Source organism: Alligator mississippiensis, chromosome 1 (genome assembly GCF_030867095.1).
Source record: "Alligator mississippiensis isolate rAllMis1 chromosome 1, rAllMis1, whole genome shotgun sequence".
NCBI classification, from domain to species: domain Eukaryota; kingdom Metazoa; phylum Chordata; order Crocodylia; family Alligatoridae; genus Alligator; species Alligator mississippiensis.
Genome location: NC_081824.1, coordinates 353,616,266 through 353,637,584, shown reverse-complemented (window position 1 = coordinate 353,637,584; position 21,319 = coordinate 353,616,266). Strand labels below are relative to the sequence as shown.

General features: G+C 41.9%; 1 protein-coding gene across 7 annotated transcripts in view; it reads left to right on the top strand.

The window, feature by feature from the left end:
* ARHGEF7 (Rho guanine nucleotide exchange factor 7) overlaps window positions 1-21,319 on the top strand; it is a 184,083-nt gene that overhangs the window by 109,952 nt on the left and 52,812 nt on the right. For all 7 annotated transcript variants that reach the window (XR_009459199.1, XM_059721073.1, XM_059721069.1 and 4 more), the window contains one exon: window positions 4,569-4,691. Coding sequence is in view for 6 of the 7 variants with exons in the window: in XM_059721073.1 (XP_059577056.1) it covers window positions 4,569-4,691 (123 nt within the window). In the remaining variant the exon portion in view is untranslated. The remainder of the gene's footprint in view (window positions 1-4,568; window positions 4,692-21,319) is intronic.

Here is a 21,319-nt window from a genome sequence, read left to right as displayed (position 1 = left end):
CGTTAACACTTTTCTAAAGCCGAGTGGAACAGGATGTCAGTAAGATACGCAAATACCACTTAACTACTTGTCCCTACATGTCCGCGTTGTGGTTTCACAGCTCATCAAAGTATGTATGAAAGAAGAGGAAATATTGTATTACAAAGATCTACACAATCTATTCCAACTTATCATTTTGGGTAGGATTTCTTGTACCACATAATAAGGCTTCAATTTGCTGCAGTTGTTTGCATTTTCTTGAAGAAGGGATCAGATTTCAAAAGTTTGGTCTGCACTAGTGTGGCTGAATTTGTTGTGGTATTCTGTTCCTATTGAAAACAAACTTGAGGAAGTGGGTAATGTTTTTGATTAAATACAATCTGTAAGTAATTTATTGAAGCAGGATAGGAATGTCATCTTGTTGGAACTTGATATACCCCAGCAACTGACTGATTGCTAAAAGTGCTTAGCAATAGGACCTCTTTTGATTGCTGCTGAAAGGTTTAACTGGTTCAGTTAAGACATAATTGTCCTCACCTTTATTATATACAAGTATTCTGAACACGGTGAAGATAGCATAGTTCTTCCCATGGTAGCTGCTAAACTATTATCGACAGCGGTCAGATGGAGTCCTGTGGCTGTAAACCAGTGATTCTTAACCAGGGTGCCACACTGTTAGCCCTGTTAAGTTCACAAACATGATTCACAGGATAACCCCAGAGATTTTTAAATAGAAATCCATAGTTGTGGTCTTTCTGAGTTCTCTGCAACAGAAAAGCTACTCTGTTACTTTTCTATAGGCAAAGAAAGAGTGAAAACTAAGGGCTGGCATTTTCCCAGAGGACCCTCAAGTTTAAAAAAGGTTGAGAATCGCTGCAGGAAGCGGACAGCTCATTTGTCCTAGGAGCAAGCCTTTTGTCCCAGTATTGTTCAGACTTACACATCCATTGTCTCGCTTCAAGTCTCTCTGCAGTATGTTGCATAAAATGTGCTAACATTTGTGTATGCATCCTGCTGTACATATTTATGGTTATGGCTGCACTGATGAAGATTGTTTTGGCTGATACTGATGGCCGATTATTAACCAACCATATTGGATGATGCCAATCTGATTGCCAATATGCAGCTTGTCAGTTTGGAGAGCAGTGTTTGGCCATTAAGTCTATGTGGGGCTGGGGGGTAGGGGTGAGGGGCATATCAAGGCCCCTATGATGAGGAACAAAGTAGAATTGGGGCAGGGGCAGGTGCTGCCCAGTGGGTGCAGGGCATGGGACTGAGCTGCAGGTGGCTTATCCAGGGGGGTGTGGGATAATGTGGAGGGGTAGCTACTGCTGCTGTGTGCACCCCAGGGGAGACGTGGGGTGCATCTGCTCCCCAGATTTGTGCACGGGGTGAGGGCCGGTTGTGGGCTTGGGCCGGGGGGCTGCGCTCGGGGGGTGGGCAGCAGTGGCACTGAGATGGGGGGACTATGGTTGGGCTTACAGCAACCCCCAAATTCACCATAGCTCCCTGGCAACCCCACCTCAGCGCTGCCACCTGCCCAGCCAAGCCCTATTGTTGGAAGGAGGCCAGCACAGGTGCTGAGCCCACAGCAGGCAGCCAGCCCTTGCCCTGTGCACAAATCTGGGGGGGCACATGCCACCTATGCCTTCTTCAGGGTGTGAGCAGGGCAGGGAGCTGCCCCCTGGACAAGCTGCCTGCAGCTCTGTCCTGCACCCCACCCTGCCCCACTCCTTCTCTCGTCGTGGGGGCCTTGATTTGCCCACCCACACCCCTCCCTCCCACAGACTTACCAGCTGAACACTGGTTTCCATGCTGCCAGGCTCTGTTCCTGACTCTGTGTATGCATGCGGCATTTATTGGTAACATTATCGGCCACATCAGCCTAAAAAAGCTAATAGCCAATAATGTCAGTTTTTTTCCTTTTATTGATGCTGATACGATATGGACCAATACATTGGTGCACCTCTTATGGTTATTGTGGTTCACACCGGGGACAGGCCTATAAGTCTGTGTATTCTTGCTGGCCACGTACTGGCGAATTAACAGCAATGTAGCTTGGAATGGTGATTGTAAATGATTGTGCTTGCTCCTGTTTTCATCCAGGTCAGACCTCAGGGCAGTCAGTCTTGGGTCAAATTAGATGTCTTTTTGTACCTTATCAATAATGGACCACTTTTCTAATGCTTAAAGAGGATTTGTATGCCTGTGGATTTAAAAAAATATACGAGTTAAATGGGAAACAACATTTAAAGGGCCAGCAGTCTCTTTGCTCTAGTATTTACAACCTCAGATAGGCAAGGTGAACAAAAAGTGTATATGAAATTCTCAAGGAAGAAAAGATAATGGAAGCTAGGGATGGTCCTCGAGGTCTATACAACAGTGGCCAGCACTTTGAGGGAATGATCAGGAAAGCCAAGGTGGTGACGGAGTTTAGGTTAGCTATGGGAGTCAAGGACAATAAGAAGTCCTTCTTTAAGTATGTAGGTGGTAGAAGGAAAACAAATGGAAGTGTGGGACCCCTGCTTAACACCTTGGGACAGCTGGTAGCCAACATTCAGGAAAAAACTGAACTCCTGAATGCCCACTTTGCTTCAGTATTTTACCGGACCATGGGGAAAGTCAAGTGAGATGAGGCTCATAGGAGACATGCTGGGACTGACAGCCTCCCTACTGTGGATGCTGAGTGGGTGCAATACCAATTAGAAAAGCTAGATATGTATAAGTCAGCAGGACTGGATGGACTTGGAAGAGCTGGCTGTGGTCATCGCAGAACTCCTGGCAAAGCTCTTTCAGAATTCGTGACACACAGGGAAATCTGTGACAACTGGAAGAAGGCCAACATTGTGCCCATCTTCAAGAAGGGGAAGAGGGAAGATACGGGCAACTATAGGTTCAGCCTAACTTTCATTCTAGGGAAAATCCTGGAAAATCTCATCAAAGAATCTATGTGCAATACGCTCGCAGAAGGTAAGATTCTGAATGACAGTCAGCATGGTTTTGTCACAGGTAGGTTTTGTCTTGCCAATCTCATCTCCTTCTACGACCAGGTCTCTCGCCACGTGGACACAGGAGACATGGTAGACATTATATACCTAGACTTCCAAAAGGCTTTGATCTAGTATCCCATGATATCCTTGTGGGAAAACTGGAAGATTGTTGACTCAGCTGCTTGACGGTTCAGTGGGTGGGAAACTGGCTACAGTAGGACCCAGAGAGTTCTCATGAACAGATCTATGTTGTCCTGGCGTGAAGTGGCCAGTGGTGTCCCTCAGGGGTCCATGCTTGGACCAGTGCTTTTCAACATCTTCATCAGTGATTTGGATGGGGGAGTGAAAAGCTCTATGGCCAAGTTCGCAGATGACACCAAATTATGGGGCAGTGGGGTCATACCAGAAGATAGGTGGCAGATGCAGGCAGACCTGGACAGCCTCGAGAGTTGGGCAGACCGGAACCAGATGAAGTTTAACACTTCCAAGTGTAAGGTGCTCCATCTGGATGCAAACAACCTTCAACATACATATAGGCTTGGTGGTGACAGCTTGACTTGCACCACAGCCGAAAGGGGTAACGATTGACCATCGTATGAATATGAGCTGTCAGTGTGAGGTGGTGGTCAGCAAAGCAAACAACACACTGGCATACATCAACTAGTGCATCTCGTGTAAAACTAAGGAAGTGATACTCCCACTGTACTCCGTACTGGTGAGACCCCAGCTGGAGTACTGTCCAGTTCTGGGTGCCGCACTTCAATAAGGATGTGGAAAAACTTGAGTGGGTTCAGAAAAGAGCCACCCATATGATCAGGGACTTGCAAGGCAAGCCATATGAGGACCTGGGCCTCTTTAACCTAAAGAAGAGAATGTTGAGACGGGACTTGATAGTGTCTTACCGCTATATCAGAGGAGTGCAACAGGAGCTCAGTGAACAACTGTTCACTGGGGCACCCCTGGGAATGACAAGGCAGGACCAATGGATACAAACTCCTGGAAGGCCGCTTCCGACTTAATACCAGGAAAAAACCCTTCACAGTTAAGGTGTCCAGAGTGTGGAATAAGCTCTCTTCAGAGGTGGTGCGGTCATCTTCCCTGGAGGTTTTCAAGAGGAGACTTGTTGGGGTTACCTAACTCCAGTCGTCTTCCTGCCTAGAGTTGGGGGGCTGGACCCAATGATCTTTAAGGTCTCTTCCAGCCCCTAACAACCTGTGAATCTATGAGTATGTTGGGTGAGCAAAGTAAGAATGACTACTAAAAGAAGTGAACCAAAAGTAGAAGATAAGCTCATAGTATAATGCTAATGAAAAGCTTTGTTCCATCTGTGGTATCCATTCGTTTTTTAGCACCAGTTCAGAGCAAACCAGTTATTACCAAGCTTACTTTGCAGGTCAGTTTTCTTTCTTGTGTGACAGAACTACAAGATCATCATTATATAGATTTATGCATTATATAGATAATACACTAAAAGTCATCTACTTACCTTTAAGTGAAATTAGAAGTCACGTTTGTCCAAGTGTGACTTGTTCTTGCTGTTCATTTTGTCTTTAAAGTGTTGCTATCTTTTTAATCTTCCCTTATGTTTCTTCATCTCAGGCTGCCTGAAGCTCAGCAGAGAGTTGGAGGATGTTTTCTCAGTCTCATGCCACAAATGAAAAGCTTGTACCTTGCATACTGTGCCAACCATCCATCAGCAGTAAACGTTCTCACAGAACACAGGTATGTTAGTTGCATTCAATTAAAACTGACACGCACAAGTGGTTAAATATCACCAATATATTCTGCACATGTGTGTCAGTTAAAGAAAAGTTTAAGTGCACTTCAAAAAATCACATAGGCTTTTTTTTTTTTCTTTTGCAAGTACGCAGTAGCCCAGTGGTACCCAACCTTTTTACCTGTGAGCTGAATGAATGGTATGGGGTTGGTCTATGGGACAGTTCCAGTCTGTGGGTCCCATCTGGTGCACAAGGCTAGTCTGATGCTTGGCCCTGGCCTCGTGCAGCAAATCAGGCCCATGGTCACAGCCCCATGTGCCAAATTGGGCTCCATACCAGATCGTGCCTGTGCCTCTGCATGCAGGGCCCTATCATCTGGCCTGCAGAGCTTGGAACTTCCATTCAGGGGGAGAGATGATAGTGTTAATTGTAACTGCTCCCCACTGCCAAATTTCCAGACACATGGAGGTCTGTAGGCAGGATGATCTGGCTCTGTGGGCTGGTTTTGGCCTATGGATGTGAGGTTGAGCATCACTGTTATAGCCTTTGAAAATATGAAAGAAGCTATAGTATACATGATGCTTGTTTTGAGAACACCTAAATGAACTGCTGTTTTTGTAAACTGGCATAATCCGTTATTAGATAACTTGTATTACAGCCTGCCACCTATCATTTAGTCTTTAAAAATAACTCATCCTATAGTCTTTAAGAGGCTGAACACAAATGCAGGGATGGAATCTTACTTCAGATATGTAAGCATGTATGATCACATACCTTGAAAAACTTATTTTCACAGGTGTGTGAAATGCAAATTTTCAAGACAATGAAATGATTTATCAATGTATTTATGTAGCACCCTTCCCAGCAAAGGCTCAGAGTAGCTTACAGTAGAACAACAGAACTTACAAAACCGGAAAGCAAACAGGAGAACAAAACTTAAAAGGCAAGTAGAATAACAACATAAAGTAGAACCACCTGAACCAACGGGAGAGGAAATCACCAGCACGCTCGCTTACAGGCTGGGGGAGGACCTACTCAGCAGCACAGCACCGGAAAGGGATCTTGGAGTCATTGTTGACACCAAGATGAGCATGAGTCATCAAGGTGATGAAGTGATTAGTAAAGCTAACTGCACTTTATCATGCATTAACAGGTCCAGGGAGGTGATACTTCCTCTCTATGTGGCACTGGTCAGGCTGCAGTTGGAATACTGCCTCCAGTTTTGGGTGCCACACTTCAAGAGGGATGTGGACAACCTTGAGAGGAGGGCCACTCATATGGTTAGGGGCCTGCAGGCAAAGCCCTACGAGGAGAGATTGAGGGCCCTGGATTTCATCAGCCTCCACAAGAGAAGGCTGAGAGGTGATCTTGTGGCTGCTTACAGATTTATCAGGAGTGGGGAGAGCAGCAAGGAATAGGAGATGCTCTGTTTACCAGGGCACCCCTTGGGGTAACTAGGAGCAGTGGCCACAGACTGATGGAGAGCAGATTTAGGTTAGACATCAAGAAGAACTTCTTCATGGTAAGGTTTGCAAGAATTTGGAATAGGCTTTCAAGGGAGCTGGTGTTCTCCCACCTTGGGGGTCTTTAAGGGGAGGCGAGACAGACATGCACCTGGCTGGGGTTGTCTGACCCCAGCGCTCTTTCCTGCGCAGGGCAGATGTTTGGACTCGATCTGCTAAGATCCCTTCTGACCCAAACATCTATGAATATCCCAGCCTAGCTTTGATTGCTAAATTTCAGCCCAAATAGGAAAATCTTAATACAGCACTGGATTTTGGCAGGCCTTATGGGGAGACAGTTTCAGAGCTGAAGAATGACTGCTGAATGACTTCCCACATGTTTATGTCAATCAGACTCTGTGTACTGATGGTACTTGCAGGAAGTTGCTCTTGGTTGACCTTAGGGATTGCAGGTACATATTGATGTCAAAATCTTGGTTGTGAGAAATAAGTATTCTTGTTCACTCAAACTCCACACACTTGAGGTGGCTTAGTTCCATAGATATTTAGGACTTCACTCTTAGAACACACTTGCCTGGACCATGCTTGCAGAGGGAGAGGGTTTGGGACCAGACTATTGTTTGCTTCGTTGTTAATTTAAGAAGTGGAGGTGCTGGCCTACAACTGGATTTCCTCCTTCAGATTGTCAGCGAGCATGTGCTGCAGAAGCTCTTTTGTTACCTTTTCAGGACACTTGGGGTGTGCTCCTTGTGTCCTTAGCCAGCCTAGCTTGTTGATTTGAACCTGTAGTCGGAGCCATGACCCTCCTATGTCGTTCTCCCTTAAGCTAGATGGCATCGGGGTGCTAGCAGGCAGTGGCTTCCATACTGTCCATGCAGATTTTTGCTTTTTTTACTTTACTAAACAGCCATAAAGGCCTTTTGCACCATCTTTACCATGCCTACGCAGCTGGACATAATGAAATTCTTTGTTCTCAACAATAACACCTTTTTTCTGAACCCACTCTATTTTAAAAGTTGTTATGGTCTGGAACATGGCTCTTGCTTGTTCTTAACAGTATAAAACTGAAGCACTTCAGTCATTTAAGGCAGCTTAACTGTTTTCCTCTTAAGACCTTTTTTTGCCTGATACAAATGTAATTACTTCCCCGTATGCTTCTCCCTCTGCTTTCTTGTGAATAACTTCATCAATGCTCTCCTGTTTGCTTTTTATAAAACTCGAGTCTCAGAATTTTATAAGCTTTTCAGTCTAAGGAATCTTTCTTATTTTATGCTTTAAGTAGTTGATTTCTCCCCTCTTCCTATAGAATGGGCTGGAATTCTCTCTGTAAATAGGATGTACCAAGTACTAAAAAAGTAAAAAGTAAACACCCACAATTTCTTAAGATTTGAAGATGGATTTGGGAAGAATCATCTAATACTTCAGAGCTCTTCTGAGGACAGAGTGAAATTAGTGAGAGGAAGTACTGATAACTTGAAAGAGGATAAATTGTTTCTTCCTCTGAATAATGCGTTTGCTTTCGAATCTACAAAACCAACCTTGTAGACATCACATAGCATGGAGTGATTAATACATTCTAAACATGCCAGTAGTTTCAAGGTAATCTGACAGTTTATCAGAGACAGACAAAGGGAAGCAAGCCCTTATGAATGGGCTTCTGTTCAGAATGTCATAATATCTGCTTTGGATGAGATGCATGTACAGAAATATAATCCCTTGATATTCAGTTGCCTTCATTTAATATTTTTAAACCATTTTCTTTTCTTAAATGGTTACCAGTTTAAGCCCCTGAAGATTCCATTTTTCAAAGGTATCGTAAAGAAGTCAGGAATTAAGTGTAAGCAGTTTTCAAACTGCTGCTAATTTTATAGAATTCCAGGACCCCCTGTAGCCCTCATCTGTTCCCATGAAACTAACTGTTGTTATTCTCATGGAGTAACTGTTAACCCGCAATTGACATGGTTGGTCTCATGGGGTAACTTGTTAACCCCACCCACATGAACAAAATGGAACCAGCAGCAACAGTACAAGTGTACCAAAAACTATTTATTAAACATACTGATTGTTTGAAAGAGTATTTATGATGATTTGAACCCAAAATATTATTTCACTAGAACTATGAACAAAATTTAAACTTTTTTTAGAGTTTCAAAACGTGAATGAACAAGTTGCTAAGTCTGCAGTTCACACTGTTTCCAAACTAAAAATTGCTTCCAAAAACATTTCCTAACTGTTTTAACTAAATATTGCATTCCACACAATGCAGCAGTGATGTACTGTGGTGTTCACAAGCAAATCACTTACAAGCTTCTCATCATTTTGGCGTTTTGTGGTCATCTGTCCTTGGACAAAAATCACAATGTCCACTCGTGCTTGCAGAAAGTTCGACTGGTGTGTGTTGTGGCAATTTGTAATTTAGGGCAGTCATACCAGACTTGACGGATTTAGACAGATTACATGTATCCATCATTCTTCATTTTATTTGTCTGTCGATCAACTATTCTCCAAGCTCCTGCAAAAAAAAATAAGCACTGTCTTCTTAAATGAGATCTTTGCTTCCAGTTTGTGTTGTGGCCTAGCCAAATGCTGAGGCTGGCAATGGTAGCCGCATCTGGCATATTGAAAAAGTGTCATTGGCTACCTGTTGATTTTTCTGTCTGCAGGTGGTCATATAGACTAAGCGATCAAGGTTATCCACCCCACCCTTGGTTTTTATTGTAGTCATGGATGATGTCTGGCTTTCTTTGCTCTCCACCAATGACAGGTCATGGTGCATGCTTGACAGCAACAGCACAACTTTGGATGTCTTTGGAACATAGGAAACTAGGGTGAGTTCCCCATCAAAAGCCAAAGTGGATGAAAAAGTTTCTCTTCTTTGAATTGCTTGCATTTCATTTGGGATATCAGCCTTGTTTTTCCGAGTTGTACCCACAGAGGTTAAATCCTGCTGTAGCAGTCTTTCTGCCAAGTCAGTACTTGTGAAGAAATTGTCACCTACAGTGTTACTTCCTGTCTTGTACCAGGGATGAAACAGTTTTTCAATGACCTGGGTACCAAGATTACTTTGGCACGTAGCTTCCAGTTGCTTGCCCAGATAGATGTCTCCAGACAGGAGGAATGATGTTGCTGCATCACAGCACTACCAAATTTTCAAGCCATAATTGGCAGGCTTGCTGGGCATATACTGTCTGAAGGGACAGTGATTCCAGAATGCAATGAGCTTCTCATCAACCGTCAGGTGTATTCCTGGAATATACCATTTCCTGAGCTGCTCTACAAATTGTGTCCAAATATCTCTGAAGGCAGCAAGCTTGTCCACAGCTCTCCTTTCCTCATGTGTCAGTTTGTTGTCAAATCTTAGGTAGTTGGTGATTTGACAGAATCACTTTAAACTCATGGTGGCACAGAAGCAAGGATGCCTGGTGCGTTGCTCCCACAACTCCTCCAGTGCCTCGTGACCACTGTGGTATAGACCACTCGGCAGTAGGAGGCCAGTGTAGGCTTTCAACTCTGTTTCATCCAGCTTTTTCCACTCCTTTCTATTTTCAGGATGGCTATGATTCCAGTCCCTGAATGTTCTTTCTGCCTCTGTTTGTTTCTCTTATGTTAACAGTCAGGATGTCTTGTGAGAGAAACAGGTGGAACATTTCCACCACTGTCTGTATTACTTTCTACTGTTGGGCCAGCACTTGCATGAACTGTGTCCTTGGCTGTTCTCCAATGATGTATTAGCTGTGGACTTTTTCTCCACACTTTGCCAGTTCTTCCTCTAAAGGTGTCATCATGTGCAATGCTTTCTGGGGCTGGTGGCAATAGTTCTGCTCCATGTCTTGCTGTAGCTTTTCTCGGTCTTCCACGGTGGCCTCGGGCTGGTTCTCTTCCCTTTCCCATTGGAAGTGTTGGCAACACTTCTGCTTGTGGCACGAACTCCTCCTCATCTGTTCATCATTGTCTAACCTATCCTGTATAAATCCTTGTTGGACCTATTGTTAAAAGTATACAATCAACTTTGTTTTGTAGTTGTATGATAGCACCCTAATCTGCCACAGGTAAAGCAGGGGGAAAATCAATATGTAATCAATATCCTGTTACTGGAAGGATTGTTAAAATATGCTTAAGAGGGCCATGTCCATATTGTTCCCCTCCATTCCCCCCCCCCCCCCCCCCCCCCCCCCCCCCCCAAGAGGAAGGCAACCTCTGTCCCTACAGTCCATACTAATCTGACCATGGGGAAAAATTCCTTCTTAACCCCAAACATAGTGATTAGGCTGACTTGGAGCAGAGGGACATGACCCTCTAGCTAGGCATCTACAGGTTTTTGTCCCAGCCAGGAACAGTGGCACAGCTCAGTCAAAATCATAGTCTTGGCTAGCCCAATCCATTTGGGTTGTGGGGGAAACTTGTGCTTCTAACTGATGCTCTTTGCAGAGGACTTCAGACAGCTACTCGTATATCATTCTGTTCCCATGCTTATCTGGGATGCCTTTGAGGAAAGCAAAAAAACCTCCTGACATGTAGTAACAGGAAGGGGGGGAAAATCTTTTCTGGTCACATATGTCAATAAACAAAAAGCAGAAGCTTGGGAAAAATCCTCCATTCTGGTCTGCAACTTGGACAGCAAACATAACTCCACATAACTTCCTCTAACTGGCCAGCCAGAACTCCCCTTTCTGTATCGCCTCTATAAATATTATCCTAGCTCCTTTAATCTTTCATAACTAAGCCAGGTCATGGAGCTGTGCTTCATTTTCATGCTGCTGAATGTGGTCCTCTCCCATATCTACCTGCTATAAAACTGCAGAGCTCTTTTTAAATCTCACAGCAATCTATTTGGGGTGGGGGGGGAAATCTGTGCTTCTGACTAGCTCTATGTAGAGCACTCCAGAAATAGCTACTCCTAGATCATTCCTTTCCAACGTTTATTCAGCCTTTTCTTGACTGTCTCCAGTGATGGAAATTGCACAGCATCCCTAAGCAGCCTATTCCACTATGTCACTGTTCTAGCAGTGAAGACTTTTTTCCTGGTGTCCAGTCTAAACCTACTTTGTTGCAACTTCATCAGTCTGTGTTTTGCTCTGTGCAGCAAGAGAGAATTTATTGCAATCCTTCACATATTTGAAAACTGCTATCATGTCCCCTCTTAAGCACCTTTTCTGCAAGTTGAACATGCCTAGCTTCTTCAGCATCTCCTCATATAGCTTACTTTTTAAGTCTTGTATCATTTTTGTCATCTGCCTCTGGACACTCTCTAACTTCTCCATGCCCCTTTAAAATGTGAGTTCAAAACTACACAAATACTGTAGATGAGGCCTACCCAGTGCCAAACAGAGGCACTATCATCTTGTGTTGAGCACCTAATATTTATTTTGATGCTGCCCAAGATCTTATTTGCCTTTTGTGCAGCTGCATCATGCTGCAGACTTGTACCGAGTCTGTGATCCTCCATGGCTCTTAGATTCTTCTCTGTAATACTTCTTTCCATCCAGCTGTCACCCATTTTGTATATTTTGATTATTCTTCCCACTGTATATCACCTTGCATTTGTCAGCATTGAACTTCATGCTGTTAACCCAGTTTTCAATCCATCGAGTTTCTTCTGTTGCGCTTCTGTTCTCCAGTGTGTTCACAGTCCTTCCCAATTTTGTTATTTTCACATTTATGTGGAGTGTTTGAAAGAGAAAAATGGAAGATTTTCAAGGGTTATCATTTGGAGATTATAAACTCCCATCAGCTTTACTATCAGAGCTTGTAATTTTTCATGAGATCAGTTATGAACTTCACTAGTTGCATGTGTGTGCATAGGGTTTGCCTACAAAATATTCCCTTCATGTGCTTGGTATACAATTGTAAAACATTTATAACTTTTGGTGCATCGAAAGTAAGTTCCCTTCTCCCCCCCCTCCCCAATTTATCAAAGACACATTAGTTCTCAATGGGTGCATCTAGATGTGCCTGATACTGTGCAGTCCCAGTGGCGCACTGTTTTTAGATACTACGTTGCTGTAGCGTCTTGTGTAAATGCGCTCAGTAAATCTCTGTGAAATTTGTCCATGAGGCATTTATCCATGTGAAATTTACACAAAGCAAATTAAACCTTTGGTATATACTCACATCTAGGACTTTAAAGGATAATTGTCATTGGACATATTCCAGAAGCATTGTAAGACCTTATTTAGGAAGTCTTTTAGCAGTTAGGGTTATGTTCTTAGGTATCGTTTAGGGAATTGTTTTATTAATATTTTATTTAGTTATGTAGCTTATGTTGCTTTTATTGGAAGTTGGTCTGAGCCTTTTTTTGGTAAGAGTGGCTTATACATCAAATAAATAAAGTTAAAAATGGGAGGATGTGTGGGGGTGGGGGTGTTCCCCCTTCATAGAATTCAAGAGGCCTGCAGATTATGCTTAGCTTTCAATAGTAAATAAATATATTTCTATTAGCCATGCTTGAGTAATAGTAATATAAGCACTGATTAATGCATCTAAAACCCGTATAAAACTTTTGCTGATCGTGCTGGCTGTACACCACTAGGGTGCATATGGGACTAAACTTGACAGAGTTGAGTGTTGATTAAAGTTGATTGTTAAAGTGCTAAAGTTGATTGTTAAGAGGATTCAATAAGATTGGTGCCAAAGTGTAGACTGCATCTGGTCATAACAAGGTCTGAGAGTTAAATAATGTGGTAGAGGTGTCAGTGTTTGCTATGTAAATGCCTGAAGTAAACAGTACTGCTTACTTCTTGCATAAGGGAGAACCTGGAAATCTTTGAACCTTGCAAAAGGCTTAGGGGACAGATGCAAGCAATTGTGAACTATGGCCATGCCTTACCAGCAATATTCAGGGCTAACATCTTGTGGCCTTTTGGACAGAAGGATTAGTGAAATAGTGCTGTGTATATAAATAAGCCTGGCTGAGCTTTTGCCACCATATTGGTTTGTGTGGTATATCATTCTTTTGGAATAGTATACAGACAGCACCTGGACAGAGCGCTCGCACTACACTGACAGAGAGAATGTAGAGGACAAACAGGCTAATGTTGGAAGCAATTTTGCAACATTATTTTTAGCATTTCTTATCAGTTGAACACTGGTAATCTCAAGATCACACAAACTACCACATGATTTTAAGGGAGCATTCAGCCATTGACTTCCATAGCCTCATTTTCTTTAGAAATATCAAACAGTTGATTGCATGAACTCTGGTATTCCAACACCTGCTGCAGCTGAAGTATACGATACCAAAATGTACATTAAAACATTGCTTTCCCCTGGGAAATACTAGGGCTTTGATTTCTTTGAATGTTCATTATACATAGGCTTGGTAGAAAATGAATTTAAAAAAATAAAATTTGAAAATATAAAAAAATTATATTTTTTAAATGTTTTAATTAAAAAAAAATCAATTAAAAATTTTCAGGTTTACATGAAATTGGGGGTATAGGGCTGGAGGGGGAGTGGCTGGGCCACCCCTTCACTGGTACATGCAAGGTGGGGCTTGCCCCTTAAGCGGAGTGGGGAGCTACTTCCTTCTCTGGGCTAGGCAGCCACTGCCTTTCCCTGTGTTCCCAGAACTCCTGTCCAGCCTGATCCCTGAGTGACCATGGCAGGGGCCAAACTTCCCTTGAGCCTTGGTCATTCAGGGGCTGGCCTGGGCTCGCATGGTGTTTGGTGCCCGATCCCTGGCTATGACCTGGACAGAGCAAGTGGCTGGCACCCAGCAGCACCATGCTTCTGGTTGCCAACAGCCCTGCCCCTCCCACTTGCCGGCCTCCAGCTCCTGTAGCAGCTATCCAAGCTGCTGCCAGAGGAGCAGTATGCGGGTGGCACAGCTGGAGTTCCCCTTACCCATCTGCAGCAGTTGCTGTGTGTGTGCGTGTTTGTGCATGAGCACGTGTGCACCACTTTCTGCCCCATATTTCCTTACCCTCGTCCCCAGTTTTTTTTGGTCTCCTTTCTATATATTTCGATGATTACCAATGGAAATTTTTTTTCATTGGTCTGAGTGACAGATTAAATTGATTTTTATCGATAAAAATTGAATCCTGCCAAGCCTTATTTTGCATTTAAATTTCCTAATCAAAATTTAACTAGCTCCTATTTCTTCTGTTAAGAGTAGCTTCTTTCATCAGATTCTTTCCTGACAGCCTCTTTTCATATTTAACTTGATATGAAGAATAATTTTAAATTTAAAAATCCTTCTAAAACTAATAATAACTTTGCCATTTGCTTCAGCATATTTTTTTTTCTTCATTTATGTCAGATATTGAGAATAATTGTTGGCTTGGTCCCAGTGTTCTCTAAAATTGTGACAGCCCCTAGAGGCTCAACTAAGAGGATGCCTGCAAGAGCTTGGAATCTCCCTCTAGCAGCTGCCTCTTTCAGTTTAAGAGAAGGGAAGTATTACATGGCTTGATCCATAGCTACTGACCTCTTTCAACTCCCATTGACATCTGGGGAAGAAGATGGCATACAACCCTTCTTAGAATAAAGCCCATCATATACTTCTAGCCAACTAAAGAGGAAGGAAATAATCCAAAACTGCCAGGGTATAAAATAGATCTGTTGTAGATTAAACATTCTAATTTCAAACAGAAAAAAATCCCTGAAAATGTTATTGGAATGCTTTATTAAAATCATGGTGTTGGTCAGGTTTGTCTGTTCCACCCTGGTGGTAGCAGATGACAGGTTCGAATCAGGTGAATGGATGGTTAGATGACCCAGATCCCTGCTACCATCCCGCGCTTCCTTGGAATCTCCCTGTTCTGTTCAATTAGAGTCCACTCTCGGGAAGCTAGGAGCTCAGAAGTCTTAAGAGCTCTATGTTGAGTTGAGGCTTTCTGGTTCTTTGCTCTACAGCTGAGAGTTAGGAAGCCTTGGGTCCTAGCGCTGGGGCACAGAGCCAAGAACAGCTCACAGCATGGTGAGAAGCCATGGATAGTTCTGTTAGAACCCTGCCTATTTTTCATTGAAAGTTGATGAAAACCAGTAATGAAACTCTTGATTCAGAAAATTAGTGTTTTCCAACAAAGCAAAACAAAAATGTAGCCATAAAAACCTTACATAGCCACCCACTTTTTCTCCTTTCTCACATCCCTCAAATTAGAAAAATTTGGATTTTTAACTCTCAGAACCAAGGCTGTTTGGATGCAGAGTTTAGGTTTTACCTGTCAATGAAGTTTGAATCCAGATCTGCCATTCAAATCTGTTTCTTTTATTAGGCCCTGTCTTCATTTAAACCTGTGAGCAGTCTTCCATTTAACTAAAAATAAATATTTGTCATGGTATGTATCTAGGCTGAAGACAATGAAGTAAGCTTTGGACAAAATTATTTGACCATTTATGTCCTCTCTTTGTTTATTCTATTTTGCCTGTGGGATTCTGTAAAGGCAAGAACAATTTAAGGACCTTAACTGTAGTTATCTATTCATATGTACAGTAAAAGCTGTTTTTCCTAGAATTAAACCTGATGAGTGGGTTTGGCTTATGTAATGTTAATTGAAATTTAGAAAAATATGTTAACCAAGAATAGACCTTTGAAACTATTTAGAACAAAAAGTCTTAAATATTCATGCTTAAATATGCAAACAAATTCAGACCAAGAAGTTTCACTTTTTACCTTTTGGTAAGTTTGGGACATTGCAACTTGATCTAAGTATTAGGGTCACCAACCAAAGTATTATTCTCTCAGTGAATATTGTTCTTTGTGAAATTAGGCAAATGTTTTTATATTCCAGGGATTATTTCAGACCATCAAACTTCTTTCCCAGGAATAAATGCAACTTTGGTTCTGTTTTTCTAACAGTATTTATTGGATAATCTGTTCGGAGGATTTAAAAACTTAAATATTTTACCTACTGCCACTATCTGTGTTTGTTCTTACCCCAAGGTAAACAGAAGCTAAACTTTGTCAATTTAGCACTGTTTTACTGATAATAAGCTGCTCCTAATTAGCTTTTATTTACCATATGCAAAAACTTGGGTGCACAGAGTAGCTGCAGAGCAGCCAATGCATAGTAATTTTCCCTGGCCTTTTAACTCATTTTAATTTGTTCATATGGCTGTGCCCTTATGCATGTATTTAATTTCACTCATATGAATAGTCCTATTGATGGCAGTTGTGTTTGTCATTTTACAAGACTAGGGCTTAATTTATTGTATTGGTGTGAGCTTTCCATTGCATAATGGGAGGAAAATCCTAAAAATGGGAAATTCAGTTGAAAGGCCAGAAGGGTCTAAGGGCATGTTTCACAGCAGAAACTACTTTTAATTTATGAAAGCCTGTGGCCTGGGTCCTGCACTTGTCGAAATGAATGGCTAAGATAATGGAAGATCCAAGCTAGAGCTTAACTTCTGATGATTGGTGCTGTGCAGCTGAGATCAGACAGTCTACCATGTAGCAGGTTTGTTTACAGAAGGGGTGTCAGGAAAGGATAACGGCAGGGAAGAAGAGACTGACTCATTCAGGAGCGCCACTTTTGTGGAGGGTAAGGACCCAACCACTATATACAGTGACTTTTTCCTTAGGAAAGAGATGTGGAAAGTGACTCTGTTTTAGGAGTATCTTTCTCAGGATAAGATTTGCTTATGCTCCTGTGTACCAGTCATTCCACACCAAAGGCTACCAGCAGCAGTCATAACAGGTACACAGGGCTCTGGGAATTGCATCTTAGGACTGGGGAGCAGTACTGAAAACCGCTTATGGCCGAAGCCACTTAGGGGTTATATCTGCACTGTGGCAGCAGTATGTCCTTGGTGATACTGTTTCTGAGAATATCCCACCTACCTGCTCCCTCTAACGCAGTCAAAACTGAGAAATACTCTAGTGGGGCTGCTCTAAGATGTCCCTGTGCAGCTATTGTTGAGAACTTTGGTCTGTGGCATGCTTGAGTGGCTGCTGGGGATGACCCTGGAGTGGCCTCATTGGCCTCTTTCTGCGTTTTGGAGCATGTGAATAGGAACTGGCGGCCCACATACATTTGGGAACAGCCCAGCTAGGATATACATCAGGATCTGGAGTGGACAGATGCACAGCTATGCTGTGGTAGGTTCAAGCAAGTAGGCTTTTGTTGCTAGAGCATCTCTGTACTAACTGGTGGGGACGAATATGTACCACTACTATATGTGCTGCTTTAAATGCACTCCCCTGCTCTTACAGATGCAGTCAGAGACTTCAAATAGGAATCAACAGTGTTAAAAAATTCTGACCTGCTGTGGTCTTTTGGAATTCTTTGCCACAAAAGAATTGTTCTGTTATTTTTCTGTAGTCAAAAAAGAGTGAAAACTAAGTGCTGGAATTTTCCAAGGGATGCCTTGAGCCTAAAAGGTTGAGAACCACTGGTCTAAAGAGTAGCCTTGATCATCAGTAGAGACCTACCTAAATTGTGGAGAAGTGTGCTTTGCAGCGACTCCTTTAATCTTGCTTTTTGCCGTGCACTGCCACCCCTCATCCCCTCCCAACTGTCAATTGATGGAGGGGCCCCGTCGGCTGTGCTGCTTCCTGCTGATTAGCTGAGGACAGCACTTAAATGGTTACTGTCTAATCATCAAATGAAAGAGACATTTTAAAGGTATGGACAATGGACGGAAAAGGAAAATGAAATTTTCCTCGGCTTTAAAAAACCTTACATGTTTATTAGGTTATTAGTGAATAGCACATAATATTCTTAGTATAAATGGAAGAGGCACAACAGGCATTTTAATAAATGAAATTATTCAATTACCTCAAACAGTCACAGTAATTAATATTGAAAATGTTTAGTATTTTTTTTTTTCCTTTGATGGTACAAAACTAAAAATCAGACGTGGGAAGAAATGTATTCTTTTCATTTAACGTTCAGGCAGTATCAATTTTGTTAGTTACCCCTCATTTCAGCTTTATTGATAAGACTGCTCTTGTACATGCTATGTTTATACTTTACAAGACCATAGTTACTCTGAATAACTAGAGCGTGGAATACAGATACATTTCTGAGTCAGAAGACTCTTTGTGCCTCCTCCACTTTGTGCATCCCAGAATCTTCAAGTATGCAGGCTGATGTCATACTCTGAACAACCGTCCCGGAGTAAGGAGCTTGCTCTAGAAATTCAGCATTTGAGAACCACGAGGCTGTAAGACTCGGGGATTCATTAAACCAAGGTTTTACTGCAGTGTTTTCAGAATGCGATGTCTGTGTGCCTTCCTCAGACCCCTCAGCTATGAGAGTTCATGTTCCATCTCCTATAAACAGAGACTTTCTTCAGAAGTGTAAGTTGTCATCTTAAAGAAACATACTTATTATTGGTTTTTGTGCATGGTATGTGGCTTTTTTTGCCCTCCAAATTGCTATGGATGCGTTAGACTTTTAAGCTTTTTTTTCTCATTTTAGCTTTTTCTCTTTGCTTTGCATTGTTGAAACTGCTATAGAGCTATACAAACCAAAGGGTGCATATAGTGATACATTTTTAGAAATCGGTATTACAATTTTTTGAGAGCCAGAATTTTGGTGAAAGTACTTTAAGCCACAGATATGAGATCAGAGATTATTTTACAAAGCAAAAGCTTGTGGTATGCTTCTATTCATATACTAATTCAGAAAATTAACACTATTAGTATATTGAAATAACTTCAGTTCTTGCTCTTGATAAAGCCAGGTACAGCTGCAAGGCTACTCTGAATAAATTAAAAGCTAAAGGATCAAACCTCTAAAAATAGTATTCCAAAAGTGTAATAATTACTTTTGGCTCAGCTAAATTTCATTTTCCTTTTGTGTATACCTTAACTGTTCTTAACTGTGGTTCACAGTGCCATTTCAGTAAACCAAAAGGAGAAAAGCCAGTATTCACAAGTGCCAGTCTGAAGTACATTACATGAAAGAGTCACTGTTTTGTCAAAAAATCCTGATATTAAGCTAGCAACATGTATTTAACTTTTTTGCTGGATTATGAAAATTAGAAATCGAACTGTGTAAAGTGCTTTTTGCTTGCTAGTTGCCCAGTACCTGTCACGTTCCAACACTGAAAGAGATCTTGGATGGCTAAAGCACGTTTCACTGAAAGTATCTGCATCCAGTTTCTTTTAGTCTTTCGTTAATCAGATTTACAAGGATATCCACTTAGAGCTGAAATGATGCCTTTTCACCAAATATTATACGTGCATAATATTGTAGCTGTATTAGATAATGTTGAGGGTGTTTTGAACGCTTGAACAGAGTCTTAGTGGGGTCCATATAACTTAAGTTATCCAGACAAAATACTGATACGCTTTAAAAAACAAAAAAACAAAAAAGCATTTCAAGTTAACATAATAAAATACAGTATGAAAGTCCTTCTAGCAATATTAGCAGCAAAACTCTGTAATTTGGTTTTAATTGCATCTATTAGCACCATGCTGTTAGAAGGTCTTTTAATGTGTTTCCATTGTTAGACTCCAAGCCCAGAAAAAATGTGTTTATTTCAAATTCGTTTAGGTTTAAAACTTACCATTATAGGCTGCAAGGTTTTGGTTTGAAGATTAGGGAACAGCTTAAAATTCCCCATATAGGAGGGAATTGCAAAAGATAAGCTGTAGAGAAAGCTAAAGATAGTATGTGCTTGTATTTGAGTTAGTTTTTGTAAGATCCTAGCTCATACTGGGTTCCTCCTTCAAAAATGGCCAGCTATATAATACCAATCATTAACAATCAGAACAGTAGTATTTTATTCCAAATGTTTGGTCAGCCCGAGTACAAGTTTTGTGTTAGAGTGCAGAGATGAAAGGGGGATTTTAGTGATCATGATTGTTGTGTAGTAGGAGGACTTCCTAAGTAAGAGGCATTGTGCTAGAAGATGGCTCAGCAAATACTTTTCCCCTACATGTACACAACAGCCTGTGGACCCTGTAATGTACTGAATGGATTAAAGTTTAAGACTCTTGTATCTTACAGTGTAAAGGAACAAGTTAATACTATAAAGAGCAACACAAAACAGATCTTCGTAGCGGGAATGCATCATTGAACACGTTGCAGGGGTTTAGGTTGTAGCCGTGTTGGTCTAAGGACATAGGTAGACAAGGTTCCTTGGGTGAATTTGATATCTTTTATTAGACCAACTCAAATGGTTGGAGAATAGTTATTAAGCAAGCTTTTGGGTTCAAAAACCCTTCATCAGGCTAAGGAAGCTTCAGCAGTTGGTGTGTGCTCTTCCTGGATGGAATGAAAAGTAATCAAGCCAGAGGCTGGGCTGGGCTGGGGAGTCAGTTGCCAGGCAGATTGTAATGTATCAAAAATCCAGTGTCTATGTTTAGTCCCTGATCTCTAGTATCCAGCAGGTTGATGAAATGGAGCTCATAGGCTCGTCATTGAACACGTGGGTTTTTGGAAGAGAAAAGAGGGGCGATCTAAATATTAATTTGGATAATATTAAGAGGAGGTGGTTTGAAAAGAAGCAGTTCATAAGGGAGAGATGTTGGACAGTGTGGGCAGAGGAGAGCAAGAACTAGGAAGAAAGAGAGGCAAATAGGTTGTGTTAAAGTTTTTCCTGATACTTGCTAAAGGAAAAATTGAAAAAGTTATGCAGTACCACAAGTGAGGGGGTATGTGTGTCACTGTACAGGCATGTATGGAAGCATAGGTCTTCTTGTGAGGTGTTTATGCTCTGGAGTTCTTAGGCAACAAAATAAATAATGGTAGATAGAGAGAGACTGTGGCCTCTTCCTGACCAGTTATGATAATTTTATAATACAAGGCCAGTTTTTGACAACTGAGCTCAGTCTTGCTGTCAGAGATCCTTGTTGCAAGGAATTGAGCCTGACTTTGATTTAAAATGGCACATCTTGACTAAGTACAGGCAGTCACAATGCCCAAGGCTGAATCGATTCAATTTTTGCAGGTTAGTCTAAGCTGCCTAGACTGAACCATTAAGCAAGTGAACAGACATTCACTTTTGATTCTGCAAATGCAGCTACATGTAGCCCAGGCCAGAGGCTGGGGGGTGCTAGAGTGTGCCTCCCTGCTTGGCTGGAGCAGACCACTTGGGGCAAGGTTAACCTGCCTACTCTGAGGGGGGAGGGAGGTGCAAAGCATCCTGGGTTACTGGGGGACTTTGAGTTCAGACTTGAATCTGGGTGGGATCTGAGACAGAAGTTCAGTAAACTGATTTAATTTAAATCATTTAAGTCTGATGCTACATCCATCCAGGCTTATCTTAAACTATTTTC